This window comes from Rhincodon typus, chromosome 25 (assembly GCF_021869965.1).
Source record: "Rhincodon typus isolate 14 chromosome 25, sRhiTyp1.1, whole genome shotgun sequence".
Classification (NCBI taxonomy): Eukaryota; Metazoa; Chordata; class Chondrichthyes; order Orectolobiformes; family Rhincodontidae; genus Rhincodon; species Rhincodon typus.
Window position 1 is genome coordinate 30,300,335 of NC_063356.1, and position 16,007 is coordinate 30,316,341.

General features: G+C 37.6%; 1 protein-coding gene across 5 annotated transcripts in view; it reads left to right on the top strand.

The window, feature by feature from the left end:
• The window catches only part of brpf3b (bromodomain and PHD finger containing, 3b), an 84,117-nt gene that overhangs the window by 44,986 nt on the left and 23,124 nt on the right, over window positions 1–16,007 (top strand). For all 5 annotated transcript variants that reach the window (XR_007264740.1, XM_048611975.1, XM_020531553.2 and 2 more), the window contains exons 5-7: window positions 5,877–6,005; window positions 8,168–8,480; window positions 12,086–12,352. Coding sequence is in view for 4 of the 5 variants with exons in the window: in XM_048611975.1 (XP_048467932.1) it covers window positions 5,877–6,005; window positions 8,168–8,480; window positions 12,086–12,352 (709 nt within the window). In the remaining variant the exon portion in view is untranslated. The remainder of the gene's footprint in view (window positions 1–5,876; window positions 6,006–8,167; window positions 8,481–12,085; window positions 12,353–16,007) is intronic.

Sequence of the window (16,007 nt, forward strand, 5' to 3'; positions counted from 1 at the left end):
ATTTAAATATGTGATAATTGGGAAATTGGAATACATCTTTAAGTGAAACACAGCATTCCTTCAATAGTGTGCTTTAAATTCACAGTAGCTTTGAAATGATAGATTGGTTACAAGTTAAGAATGCAATATAGGTCCTTTTAGTATGACTTAAGGTTGAGCAATTTTATTTGGTTTAGTTAATTCCCCTCTTCAAAGTAAAGTTTTGGTTTTGCTGAAAATAGATAGATCAAGTTTACTACATCTTCACATCACTGATATTCAATTAATGATCTCAATTTCTCTCATACTTACATTCTGCAAAATAACTCCTTGATTTTCTTTCCCAGTTTTCAGGATGGCATTGGCATCCACATTCCTGCAGAATTAACCTTAACCTCTGAATTACTAGGCTACTGATGTACCACAATACTAGTGTCTCTTCCCGATTAGTCAGAATTAGATGCAACAAATTATTTCTCTAGAGGAGCAAATTACCGCAGATGCTGCAATCTGTACTGAAAACAAAAATTGCTGGAGAAGAACGTTTCAAATTGAGATGACCTTCATTACAGCCACTTCACTTCTGATGAAGAGTCATCTAGACTTGAAATGTTAAATTATTTCTTTGAATTAATTGTCTGGAAAATAAAGCAGTGTTGCCCACCAAAATGGTTTCTAAATTTAGTACGGCTAGCCTTTTATTAACTGGCACCTTTTGGACCAGGAGTGTTGATCAAATATTCCGATTGATCAAGAAGTGCACATAATCAATGTAAAAAAACTGCAGACTAAGAAATAGAAACATAATGCAGGGGTATCGCATCATTGTTCTACTTTATTTACAGCATAAATCACTTAAATAGCAATGCAACTTTGCCTTAAATAAATCTACCAGCAGAGAGCCTTCTCACTCGCACTCTCAACTGACTACTCGGAGACCATGATAATACAGTAAATGTCTGGTATTTCAGGTGTATAATTTCTGCCGGTTTATCAAGAGTGCCGGTTCATATGGTGCCAATTAAAACAAAATTTGCTGCGTTACAGATAGGTAAATACAAGATTGGAAAAAAAAACTGAAGTTTGTTTGAACATGTGAGAAAAGATCCTTTTCAGTTGACTATTCCTTCATTCGTTCTTTAAAATTCTTTGCATCTTCTTCTTCTATTTTTAAGGAGAATTGAAAAGGGTCAGTTTTGGGGATGTTCAGATACACTGCTGTTTCTTTCTGGTCCTATGTATCACCCTAAATTTAGAAACAGATGCAGTTGTGCTTTACCAGGAAACAGAGTAATCTATGTGAATATCATTCTGTGTGATCTACTATCTTTTTAAGCTTGAGTGCGTATACCTTGGATCTAGACTTGTTGGAATATCTATTCCTTTAATAAGTATTTAAACATTAGGTAACAGTTTGATTTTGCTGTTCCTTGTTATACAAATTCAGAGATAGCAATGATCAGAATTGTTCGCAGAATCGCAGGTGTGGGGAAAGCCAGTGCATGTGCTGGCTCCTTATCAGTCAGAATTCATTCCTCTGGTATGACATATTAAAAGTAAGACGACTTTATTTTCTTTTGCAGTATACTATTCATTCGGTTTCAGTGACTTATATGCAAAATTCCAGAATCCTGCTTTCTCTTATGTCCTACACTTGCAGCCATCTAGTTTACAGCTCTTCTGTTTGTTTCTAGTTCTCCTGCCTTCCACTTGTCCGCATTAAATCTCATAAATCTCAGTTACTAAACATCAGACGACTTCACAATCCATCCAGATTCACTTATGTTTTTGGATTGCTCATTTCTTGATGTTTCAAACCTTGACTCTGTTCTGTCCCAGTTCAATTCTTTTGGGCCTTTGCAATGTTCACACAGATAGTTTGGAACTGGCCTTTGATGCCCCTGGCTTGGCCAATTTTTAATCCACTTCAGAAGCTTAGTTTTTATTCTATAACATCTTATCTTATGAAGTAATAATTTATAAAGTATTGTATTTAAAACTTTGCTCAAATTTAAATGTATCAAATCTATCAAGTTTGTTGTTAGCATGGTACTGAAAGAGCTGACCTTAGGACCACGCAAATTACATCGAGGTGCTTGTGAACTACAAGGATGATGGCACTCAGCTTTTTAATGAACAATCTGATTGACCTCTATTTTCCAATGGAAGCTTTGCATCTGTAATACAGAATCGTTCCACCCAAATTTGCAATTTATTGTTTAATTGCAAACAGGCTCTGCACCCAAACCAAAAGAAGTATTTAGCACTTTCAACTCTTTAAAAAAGATACCCACATAACACATGTGGATTTACCCTCGAATATTCTACATTCACCATTTTCTGCCTAATATTTTTGTAGTTAGCCTACGCCCGGTTTCGTACTTCCACCCGAGGAGTATTCTTATTTTTTAAGTAACTTAAAACTAATGAAATTATGATCACTGTCCCGAAATGCTCCCCAACTGAAACTTCAATCACCCGGCTCAACTCATTCCCTAATACCAGGTTTAGCATGGCCCCTTCCCTAGTTGGACTTACTTGCATAATGCTTCAAGAAACCCTCCTAGACACACCTAACAAATTCCCCTCTGTACAAGCATCTGGCACTGAGTGAGTCCCCGTCAATATAGGGGAAGTTAAAATCACCCACCACAGCAACCCTGTTGATTTTACATTTTTCCAAGAATGTGTCTGCATATCTGTTCTGCTGTCTCCCTCTGGCTGTTGGGAGCCTGTAGTACAACCCCATCAAAGTGTTTGCACCCTTCTTATTCCTGAACACTACCCATATGGCCTCGCTGGATGAACCTCCAAGGTATTGTCCCTCAGTGCAGCTGTATTCTTCCTAATCAGTAAAGGAACTCCCCACTTCTTTTATGTCTTTTACATCATGCCTGGAACGTTAAGCTGCCAGTCTTGTCCCTCTCTCAACCAAAATACTGAATTGGAGGGTGGCTAACTACAACAATATTAGATAGGAACTAGAGAGTGTACCTTGGGGGCAGCTGTTTGATAGTGAATCCACATCAGTCATGTGGAATCTTTTAAGGTCTGTTTATTACAGTTCAGCACCAGCATGTTCCCGTGAAAATCAAGGATAAAAATGGCAAGAATTGGGTACCTTGAATAACAAATTATGAACTTAGTCAAAAAGAAAAAGGTGGCGTACATAAGGTTTAGGAAACTGAAGACAGACGGAGCCCTCAAAGAATATAAAGAAAGCAGGAAAGAACTTAAACAGGGAGTTAGAAGGGCTAAAAGGGGTCCTGAAGTGTCCTAAGCAAATAGGATTAAGGAAAATCCTAAGGCGTTTTATATGTATGTAAGGAGTAAGAGGGTAGCTAGAGAATGGGTAGGTACATTAAAGGACAAAGGAGGGAATTTATGGAATGAGCCAGAAGGTGTAGGTGAGGTCCTTAACGGATATTTGCATCGATATTAACAAAGGAGATGGACATGGTAGATGGTCAGTCGAGAGTGGAACATTATGATGTGAAAAAGGAGGAAGTATTGTGTGTTTTGAAAATCATTAAGGTAAAGAAGTCCCCAGGACCTGATGGGATCAGTCCCAGAATACTGAGGAATGCTAAGGAGGAAACTGGGGCCTTATATGAAATCTTTGTATCCTCTTTAGTCACAGGAGAGGTCCCAGAGGACTGGAGAATAACCAGTGTTGTTTGTTTGTTTAAGAAGGGCGACAGGGATAGTCGGAAAATTAAGGCCAGTGAGCCTCACATCACTGGTAGGGAAATTATTGGAGGAGATTCTTAGGGACAATATTTACTCACGTTTGGAGAAATATGAACTTATTTGCGATAGGCAGCATGGCTTAGCGCAGGGAAGGTCACATGAAGTCACGCGGGATCCGCAGTAAGCTAGTAAGATGGATACAGAACTGACTTGGTTATGGAAGACAGAGAGTAGCACTGGAAGGGTATTTTCCCTGACTGAAGAACTGTGACCAGTAGTGTTCCACAGGGATTAGTGCTGGGACCCCTATTGTTTGTAATATATATAAATGATTTGTTGGAGAATGTAGGTGGTCTGATTAGTGAGTTTGCAGATGAGATAAAAGTTGGGAGAGCTGCAGTAGTGAGGAGGATTGCCAAAGGATGCAGCAGTGTATTGATAGGATGGAGACTTAGGTGGAGAAATGGCAAATAGAATTTAATCTGGACAAACACGAGGTGTTGCATTTTGGAAGGTCTAATCCAGGAGGGAACGGTCAGTCAGTGGTTGATCCTTAGAAGTATTAACGTACAGAGGGATCTAGGCATACAGGGCTCCATTTCTCTGAAAGTAGCAACACTAGTGGATAAGATGGTCAAGATGTCATGTGGCAAAATTGCCTTCATTGTTCATGCCAAAGAGTATAAACATTGGTACATCATGTTGCAGCTGTATAGAATTTTAGTTAGGCTATATTTTGAATATTGTGTACATTTCCAGTCACCACACTACCAGAAGGATGTGGAGGCGTTGGAAGGGTTACAGAAATGATTTACCGAGATGTTGCGTGGTTAGAATGTGTTAACTATGAGGAGAAACTGGACAAGGTTGTTTTGGTTTCGCTTGTACATCAGAGGCTGAGGGGCAACCTGAAAGAAGTTTACAAAATTATGAGAGGCATGGATAGCCAAGAATCTTTTTCCAGAGTAGAAATGTCAATTACTAGGGTACATAGGTTTAAGGTAAAAGAAGGAGAGTTTAAAGGAGATGTAAGAGGCATTTTTTTTTACACAGAGGGTGGTAAGTGCCTGCAATGCACTGCCACCGTTATTGATAAAAGCAGATACAATAACAATGTTTAAGCAGCTTCTTGACAGATATGAATGCAAATGGAATAGAGGAATACGGACTGCGTAGAGTCAAAAGGTTTTTAGTTTTGAAAGGTGTCATGTGTCGGCGCAGGATTGGTGGGCCAAAGGGCCTGTTCTTATGCTGTCCTGTCCTGTTCTTTGTTCTACTGTGCTGTTGTTTGACTTCTTCACGATCTCTGCTTAACTAATACATGTAGTTTTTCAATTCTTGAGATGTTTTGGTTGTTTACGTTTAAAATGACCTGATTTTGACTGTCAGAGTAAAGGATGTCAGCATTGTTTTATCCTTTGATAGAATATATATGATAGATCTAACCGAGATGACATTGTGCATATTTAAGTAACATTCTCTTTGTGCCGATTCAGTTACACTGTAGTTGTCATCAAAGATGAGCATCAATACGTAAAATTTACAAACAAATTTTAATACAATTGAGATAATTCATTGGAAGGTAATTAAAACAAACAATCTAATAGCTATCAAGTAACAGTGTGATTAGGGTGTAGCCAATGATTCAAGACTAGCAAAGCTATAGTAATTCTTGGTGTTCCAACATGTAATAACTGTTATCAGGTTTGGATAGAAAATTAAGCAAGCACAGAGAATGTTCTGAAGAAGAGTCATATTGGACTCAAAATGTTAACCCTGTTTCTCTATACATAAATGCTACCAAACCTGTTGAGTTTCTCCAGTATTCTGTGTGTTTGTTTTAGTTTTCCAGCATCTGCAGTATATTTTGCTTTTATTTGGATAGAAATGAAAGTGAATTCTTGATTATTCCTGTTTATTTCCCTTTTAGTGATCTGGTCATCCTTTTGAAAACATGTTTCCATTCCAATGATTACAATGGAAAATGATCTTTGCATGATGCATCGAATGTCACAAAAAAATTATCTGAATGATGCAGGGTGCATAATACAACACTTACCATGGAGAAACTAAAATGATTTTGCTGTTTCTGTTATTATGAGGTTGTTGAAATGTTCATGTTGTTTGTTTTAGAGAATTTTTAATTTTGACCACATTATTGTATATTCAGTATTGTGAAAGTACTCATATTGTTTGACATTCTGCAGGTCAAAGTTCAACAAGTTGCCTTGGAATTGCAACTTACACCGTTTATTGTGTTTTTAAGACAAATTTTGGATCAACTTCAGGAAAGAGATCAAGCAAATATATTTGCGCAACCTGTAAGCCTCAAAGAGGTAAGGTTTGAGACAGAAAATTCTGAAATGGCTTAATACTGAGAGGTTGCTTTCCCTGATTGGGGAGTTTAGGACATAGAACCAAAGCATCACAGTAACAGCTGATCATTCAGAGATGAGGACAGATTTATTTACTTAGAGGGTTGTGAATGTTTGGAATTGTCTACCATAGAGGATTACAGTTGCTGCATTGCTAAGAATGTTATGGACCAGACCAAATGCCCTCAAAACATGTTAAGGAGATAATCTAACTTTTTCTTATTTTAAAGGCAAGTGCCAATATTTGCATTCCGGATGCAATTCAATTGGTCAAGCTACCAGGCTTGAAGCAAAACACACTTTATTCATACACTATACTTAAAATACGACAAAATAAAAGTAAAGGAAAAGAATTGGCTTTATTGAATTTAAATTGTTGAAATAATTAACAAAATAAAAAACTACTCATTAACTAATCATTGGATGTTCCAATACGGTAACATCCCATAAGCACATGCTTGGCAAAGGCAAATTCAATAAAGTAGATTGCCTCACATGCAATTCTAGCAGCAGGAAGAGAACCCTAGTTTTTAGCTGTAGCAGAGAGAGAGAGAGATGCAGCAGCTTCCACAACCTCAACAGCTACTACAAGCTAAAACTAGAATCCCAATTCTATGGGAGCTTGACCCACCCATTCAGGGTGCTTCTGTTGTTCCAACTTTAAAGAAAAATCCAAGGCCTCGCAAGCTGCTTACTTTTATTGGCTTGAAGCGGACTGCTTGATACCTCTGTCTCAAGCTCTCTTCATAAAAAATACCAAGATAAAATACACCTCTTAAAGCCATAGTACATCACAAGTATATTTAAGATAGATATGTACAGATGGTCACCTCCCAGCAAATCAAGGGGTATGGCAAGCAGCTCGGAAAGTGTTGTTGCAGTAGATCATCTATGATTGTATTGAATGGTGGTGCAAGCTTGAGCGTACAAATGGTTCTTACCAGTATTCATACCAAATATTTTCAATTAACTTCAAATGTAAGCAGTTAATTTGGATGTCCAAATACGTTTTTATTATTTTCAATTAAGTATATTTAAATTGTAACGAACTAATAAATAAGTTCATGAACAATTTTAATTTGAATTCAGCAATAAATGTCATCCAGTCAGTAAATGATCAACTACAGAGGCTGTTGGGCTATCATCAAATTATATGGGTAAAACTATGTTTGTTGAGCTATTTTAGTTGTTTCGATTTTTTTAAATTTGTGGAATATGACTGTTGCTGGAAAGATTTTACAATGCATCCTAATTGCCCTTGAGAAGGTATTGATGGGTTGTCTTGTTTGGCTGCTGCAGTTTATGCAGCAGTCACACAGTCACAGTGCTGTTAGGGAACAGATAACACATATTTTCCCTGGAAATCTAGTCAGTAGGAATTTGGCCGTATGCATTTTTGCTCCTACCCACCAAGTTCCATGGAATAATTTTATTGACTTAATTTTCCTCAGAATGTGATGCATGGTTTTAAATGTTCTCTTTAATGGTATTATTACATTAGAGCTCTGTGCATGAATAAGAATCGTTCAAATTATGATGTGGAGGTGCTGGTGTTGGACTGGGGTGGACAAGGTCAGAAATCACACGACACCAGGTTATAGTCCAACAGGTTTATTTAAAAACACAAGTGAGGCTCCAAAAGCTTGTGTTTTTAAATAAACCTTTTGGCTATAACCTGGTGTCATGTGGTTTTTGACCATGTTCAAATTAGGCAGATGTACGTCCAGTCATACCACATAATTTAGAATGTGTAGAGAAACCACTCCATATATTATATCTGTTTAAAAAGAGAGTCTCATCTTTGTTGCTCTCAAACAGCCAAATATATGATATATTATCAGCAACATAGTTTTTCATCAGTTTATTGAAAATGTCTGTTAATGAAATTGCTGATAACGCTATTAAGTGCACTCAACATTATTGAGCGTATTAATTTGGGAGAACTTTCCTGCAGTAAGTTCATTGTTAAAATCTTAAAAACCTACAAATAAAACATAAAGGATTTCATTAAAAGAGATCTTGATGGAGATTTATTCTTTATTGTATTGTATGTTTGTGGGAGAGTTGGAGGAGGAACGGTTCTGTATAATTGACATTTACTTTTAATGCTTTTGTTTTGCAAGGTTCCAGATTATTTAGAGTTTATTACGCATCCTATGGACTTTTCTACCATGAGAAAAAAGCTAGAAACCCACTGTTACAAAACCCTTGATGAGTTTGAAACAGATTTTAATCTGGTCATAAACAACTGTATGAAGTATAACGCTAAGGAAACTATATTCTATCGGGCTGCAGTGAGATTGAGAGACATAGGAGGTTCCATACTAAGGTGTGCTCGACGCCAAGCTGAAAACATCGGGTATGACTATGAAACTGGAATGCATCTACCTGAATCACCAAACCTGGCAAACTTCTACCGTTTCTCCTGGGAGGATGGTGGGTATTCTGACAGTGTAGATTGGTGGTTATTTCTTTCTGTTATTTCATTGGTTTGAGAGGGGTGGGATCCAAATTTGAAAAATATGAAGTAAATTATCCCAGATTTAAGCTACCTGATTTAAACTGCCTGATTTTTTTTGTCAAGATGGTTACTGTTCAAAAATTAAATTGCATAAATCTACTTTCAAAAAGTCTTTAATCATACAGTACTTCCTGTCTTTGGATATTGCATATTAGCAAGCCATGCTTTGTGTAATGTTGCACATTTACTCAGTCCTCACAGGGATACCAATTGACCTGCTTTTTTTTAATGATGCATCTAAGAAATTTAGTTTATCCCATTTTTGATCGTATAACACAAGATTAAGTACTCAGATTTAATTTTCTATAATATATATTATAAGCATTTATTAATCGTGGCTACTGGTATGTGAAAGGCAAAATTTTCTATCCATAAAACTGCGTAAGCTGTACCAAAAGAAATCCATCATTAGTTTTTGAAATCCACAAGTTTCCATAATTCAGTTTCTGCACTGTTTTCATTTTTAGTAACTTTTGTGCGCTGGTTAAGTAACCCATTTTTTCCTCACATTAACTATGGTGTTAGTACCAGAAGGATATGAGCATAGAGAGTAAAAAATATTCTAAATAGGTTCAGAACTGTTGCTTCACAGCGCCAGGGACCTGGGTTTGATTCCAGCCTTGGGTGACGATGTGGAGTTTGCACCTTCTCCCCGTGTCTGCATGGGTTTCTTCCTGTGGTCCAAAGATGTGCAGGTTAGGTGGATTGGCCATGCTAAATTGCCTTGTAGTTTCCAGTGTTGAACATGCTAGTGGGTTAGCTATGGTAAATGAGGAGTTACAGGGATAGGGTGGAGGGGGCAGTGCTGTTTGGAGGGTCAGTGTAGACTCGATGGGCCAAATGGCTTCTTTCTGCACTCCAGTGATTCTATGAAATACAATATGTTTTGGAGGAAAAGAGAGCCATTATCTTGCCGTTGAAAAGTCCTTTTAATGTGGTGAACGTCCTGAGTGTTTGTTTTGGAGGCAAAGGTAAATATGAAATAATAATAAAGAAAAGAAGTAGAAGAGGTCAGTAAAGTTGTGACAAAATAATTTGTAATGTTAAAACATTTGAAGAGTGGATAAGTGATGGCAAGGGAGCCAGGCAAAAATAATGTTTTGAAGGCTACTTTTTGATTTCAGAAACTACTTTTTAATTCTCTCTAGCTCCTTTATTAGGTGATGCAGTTACATAATAACACCACCTTTTGAACTTATATTGGCCTGAATTTGGACTTGCACAGAAGCAGAAAGAGAAGCATTAATCAATATCCTCAATCATTATCAACCTCAGTAAATTTATGGCCACAACGCACAAAGAGTATTAATTCCTCTGGTTGCACAGTATTTAAATTGGCACAAGGCCGCAGACAAGTTAGCAACAGAATTTTCTTTTTCCCAAAATAACTGACGCACTGGTGCACACAAAAGCCGTCACCTTAAATATAACTTCCTCTGACTGGTGAGGTCACAGCTAATATGTTTTTATTGCTTATTCGCAAAGCTGGGATATTTTAACCAGGCTGTTAATATCATTTTTACGGCATCTCAAAGCTGAATCTCAGATTTAAATTTAACAATTGGCAGTGTCTATTAGAATAGTATCACATAGATTTTCCTCATATAGCTCCTAAAAACGTGCGGCCATAAGGTAGATACCTCATTATTTCACAAGTAATTCATTAACTTAGTGATTTTGAGTTTTCTTCATGCCAGTTAACTGAGTATTCTTTTGTTGACAGCTTTGACACTGCTGTCTTTTTTTGCAGTCTCCTGTTTCCTTGCTATTGCAGCCTTCCTTCCTCGCTCTGGAAGTCCCTCTTCTCTGACATTGCAGCTTCCTTGTCTCCCCCACATACCCCCTTGCAACTTCCCTGTCTTCCTCATTATCTCTCTTGCAGACTACCTTTCCCTTCCACACCACTGGAGCCTTAGGCAGACAGTCACCTGTACAAAAAAGGCTGCTTCTCACCATCGACTCCCCCTCCCTGCCTTGGCAAATGGCAGCTGGCGTTCCCCTGTGCTCATATATTTTGATTGTTGCAACTAAGAGTGATGGAGCAAAATTATTTGAGACTGTAAAGCCAAGGTGGCGGGAGGTCAGAATCTAAACAGTGGAAGTCAGTGGTTGCCATATATGGCTGGAGAAACCTGCAGAGGAAGGTGTGGATGATGGCATGGAGTAATCAGTAAATGTCAATAAAGGTTCTAGGTTCTGTCAGTTAAACGTTTTATATTACTATAAGACCATAGATCTAGGAATAGAAGTAGGCCATTCAATGGAGCATCGCTGATCTGATAATTCTCAATTCCACTTGGTACCTTTTCCTCATCCTTGATTCCCTTATCTGACTGTAACTGTGTTGATGTCGTTATGGAGAATGGATTTTAAATTTACTGAATGTAATACTCATTACGTTAAAACTAAAGCAAAATTAACTTAAAAGAGTTCTTCGGAAGTTGAGGTCTATATGTTTGAAACGATGAATTTGCATTCTTGCAGTAAAGTGAATGATATAGAAACAAATCTGGTTATCTTCGCTGTCAGTGCTGTGAACTTTATCCATTTACAAAGCAGGTAAAATTTCATAGCACTGGAGGCAAAACAAAACAATTGGCTAGAAAGTCTCCACAGGTCAGTATCTGTAACATCCAGAAAGACCAGCAGCAGTAATACAATGCACCATTTATTCTGTTCCCTCTAATGGCAAAAGGTGAAAAAAATTCTAATCATTTTTGTACATAAGACCATGACTAGGGTACCTCAGAATATTACAAGTTGATAAATAATAATGTGCATAAAATAAATTTCTCTTTTAGATAAAATGATGCTTTCCAACCATCATCCATTATATTTAATCATTAATGTAAATGTTGATTGAAGTATTCAAGTTGTATTTCATTTTCTGATAATGGACACCTTGGATGAATGTGATGTCATGTATTTGCTAATCCTCAACTTTGGTCATCAGTCAAGACTTGTACTTTGTAGTACATTGAAGTTCATGTAATTACGTCTAATTCAAAATCGCTGTTTCAGTCATTTATATGACTAAATTGCAAGCAGCATGACAGGTTAATGAATTTCAGTTTCAGACAAGTGCACAGAGTTTTGCACGTAAAGCTCATAAATTTTGGCTGTGAACCTAATTCGTACATTCAGTGACTAGAGACCGGTTTCTAAAATTTCTGTGAAGAATTCTCTGGATTCTGATATGAAATTGTAATTAATTTGGGTTTCAAAAATAATTGTTGATAATTTCAGTTTGTGACCAATATTGGTTTTTCAATGCAGAGAATTTCATTATTATTACTCTTTGTTCATTATTGCATTATTGATCATTCTCAAATGATAACTATAGTAAAAATTTTAATTGTGAATTTATATTTGTGAATGTCAAAATTGTTGGTTCATATATTTTATTAATTCTTTCATGTATTTTAATCATGCAAACCAGACTACGAAAGTTAAAAGCAGAACATCAAATTGCATACCATGGGGAATTCTTCGATTCAATTTGTTTTAATTTGTTCTTCAGTGGATAATATGCTGATACCAGAAAACAGAGCCCATCTGTCGTTGGAGGACCAGCTCAAAGAGTTGCTAGATAAATTGGATATAACATGTACCATGAAGTCAAGTGGAGCTAGATCGAAGCGTGTAAGATTATTGAGGAGAGAAATCAACAGCATTAGGCATAAACTGGCACAACAGCAGCATCTGCATAATGGCAACTACTCTGAATTGTCAAAGGATGATAATGGAAAACCAGTGGTTGAAAACCATGAAGATAGCGCTGAGAGAGGTGTGTGATATTTTATAGTATATCATTTCTACGGCACAGATTTTGTAGTCACTCATTGCTGACCTTGGGGGAAAAAAAAAGATGTCTATGCAAATCTGCTGATCTATGTGGCGCAGATTTCCTCTTCTACTGATGTTAAATTAGATCTGGCACTAAGTCAAACAGATCTCCAGCTGTCCAGCAACAGTGATTTCATCATTCAGGGAAAGAAGTCAATAACATTGAAGACTTTTCACAGACAGCAAGCCGAGAAATAAAATTGACTGATTATCCTTTGCTTTTAATTAAATTTTACAGGGAATTAAATAAATGATTGGGACATGCATATAGGATTGTTAGAAATGAAAATATAATCAGACTTTATATATTTTAAAAATGTCAAATTTCTTCACCATAATGGAGAAATTTGACATTCCTTAAACATAAAATTATTTCATCAGGCACGAGAAGTTTTTATCAGCAATTACAAACTTAGCATGTCATTAGAATTCTAAGGCTGAATTTTATATTCCCCACCAGATGGTTGAAAGTGGGATGAGGACATACTATCCAGCAGGTGTCCCTCCTGCTATTTACTGTCCCATACCCGATCTGTCTGAAATTTTACATGGTGCAAAGGAGGTGCGGAGCTGCCTACCTGCCCTTGGGACTATTGGAATGTTTAGGTGGACAATTAATGGCCATTTAAGAGGGTCTTTACGCTGGTGTTGGTATTTTACCAATGATAGAGGTAGACCTATGCCATGTAGGGATCCCAGTGGCTTAGGCTGTGAAGCCTAATGGTAAAGAAAAGCCTCATTTGCCCTGGGTCTACTGCAGTAACATCAACTTCAGAGTGATAATCCTTTCCCTTTTAACCCTCCCTCCCGACCTGTTTAACCCAGCCCCTCTTACCCTCATTGAGAATCCTGACCCCATATATTTTGTTACTTTGACTATACATACTCATACCTGTCTCCTGTAAGGACAACATTCCATTCTCCTAATTTCTTTGTCTCTGTAGCATCTGTTCTGATGACATCACCTTCCACATGGGGTCCTCAGACATGTCCACCTTTTCCCTCATCTGAGAATTCCCTGCCATGTTGGTCAACAGGGCCTTCAGCCATGTCTGACCCATTTTCCACTCTTCCCTCCCACAACAACGAGTCCCCTTTGTCCTCACTTTTCACCCATCGGTCTCCACACCCAAAGCTGCCATTTCCACGACCTCCACTGTGATGTTACCACCAGATACATAATTCTTTCCCCTCCTTTGTCAGCATACTGTGGGAATGTTCCCTCCAGGACACTCTGGTCCACCCTGTACTCTCAATACCTCCTCAACAATTCCACGCCATCTTCCCATACAATTGCAGAAGATGTAACACTTGGCCATTTACCTCCTCCCTCCTCAAAATACAAGACTCCAGACACAATATCCAGGCAAACTACGATTTACTTCATTCAAACTATTCTACTGTATTTGTGCTCACAATGTGGTCTCCTTTACAGAAATGCAGACTGGGTGACCACTTTACCGAACACCTCTGCACTATCCGTAAATATGACCCCAAGCTTCCAGTTGCCTGTCACTTCAGTAGACCACCGTGTTCCCATGCCAGTATTTCTGTCTCAGGCCTGCTGCAGTGCTTCAGCGAAGCTCAACACAAGCTGGAGGAACAACACCTCATCTTCCGCCTAGGTATCATACATCCCTCAGGACTCGATGTTGAGTTTAACAATTTCAGACCCTGAACACCTCCCACCATGTTCGTTACCCATCCCCACACTTTCAGGTCCTGTTCTGTATGGGTTGCTCTCAACTCAGCTCATTTTGAAATATTCACAGTTCCTGTTTACCACCTATTCAGCATTGCTTCTTCCTCAGCTTACCAGCAAAAATCCCTCTGTCTACGTCCTTTCCTTAACCTCAAGTTCTCTGGGCACTGTCTCCTTCTATTTGTCTCACACCTTCCTTTCTTCCTCTAACTCCCTGTAATCAGCATAAATTTCACCATTTCTTTAATTTCTGCTTTAATTTCTGACGAAAGCTCACTGGACTCAAAATGTTAATTTTATTTTTCTCTCCACAGATGCTGCCAGATCTGTTGAGTTTCTCCAGCAGTTTCTGGTTTTCTCCCATACAAACAGCATTAGTGTTAATAGATTCAAGGCCAGTTAGAGAGATTGAAATAAAGAGACATTTTTAATTTTGTGGAATTTATTGACTTCCCTTTCTTAACAGCCTGAATCTGTCTGCTAATGTTGTGGGGTATGGGATTGGAGGACAGAAGCCAGTAAAATCCAAGTCCTATTAAACCTCATTCGACAAGATGTCACTTCTTCATGCGTTTTAATATTGAGACTTTTTATAGTGTGTATGGGTTATGGTTAGTGGTTTCTAAACCATTGCAGTTGAGAGGGTTTTTTTAAACACACCCTGTGACAAAGCTTAGAGTAATTGACAGCCTCATCTGGATTTCTACATTTAATTAAACAAGTGTGTACCTCCGAAGTTGCTGTCCATCTAAGTACTATCCGATATAGTAGCAAACATTTGCAGTTTTGATGTTAAAACTACTGCAGAATCAAGACATTTTGTGTATTAGAAGCTATAGAGCTCCAGAACAAGGGGGGAAGTAATTGCAAACTTATGAGAGGACTGATGTAAATATATTCATTGCAGCCATTGACTTTTATCTGGATAATCTACTTTTTTTTCCTTTATTCATTCATGGGATGAGAGCGTTACTGACAAGGCAGCATTTATTGCCCATCCCTAATTGCCCAGAGGGCAGTTAAGAGTCAACCACATTGCTGTGGGTCTGGAGTCACATGTAGGCCAGACCAGGTAAGGATGGCAGTTTCCTTCCCTAAAGGACGTTAGTGAACCAGATGGGTTTTTCCTGACAATCGACAATGGATTCATGGTCATCAGTAGATTCTTAATTGCAGACATTTTTTTAAATTGAATTCAAATTCCACCATCTGCCGTGGCGGGATTCGAGTCCATGTCCCCAGAACGTTGTCTGGGTCTCTGGATTAATAGCCCAGCAATAATACCACTAGGCCATCACCTCCCCACTAAGTAGGGGAATAAAGATAAAATCGCTAATAAATTCAGGTGCTTCATTGCTGAAAAGTTGGCCTGATAAACCTTTTAGTTTAATTTACATTGCAGTTAATGTAGCATGTTTTCATGCTTTTTGAATTCTTACAGTTAGATGGATTTAGTCTGCAAAACTTATTGAATATAATCAAGAGGGCAACGAATCAAGAATTTGACTGCAATATTTAGGCATGGATATATGTATGTTTAAAATGGATTTTGCATGTTGAAATAATTTCTAAGTAAGATTGTAAGAGATCCCTCTAAGAATGGTCAGGGAATTGTTTTTGATTGATTTCTGGAAAATAAATAATTCTTTCCTCCCTATGAATAAGGACATAAATACCACTTTATCAGGTCCATCACTCTTTAATGGTGAAGGACAAAAAAGTATATAAATCTAAAATATATCAGTACCGGTATGTAGTGCATTTCAAATAAAATCTGTTAGCTAAATATTTATCTTCAGGACTTCTTTTAGATCTTCTCTCTGAACTTGATCGATAGTGAAGTCCTTCCACAAGTTTTTGATGTACTTATAGAATTTATTATGTAAAATAAATA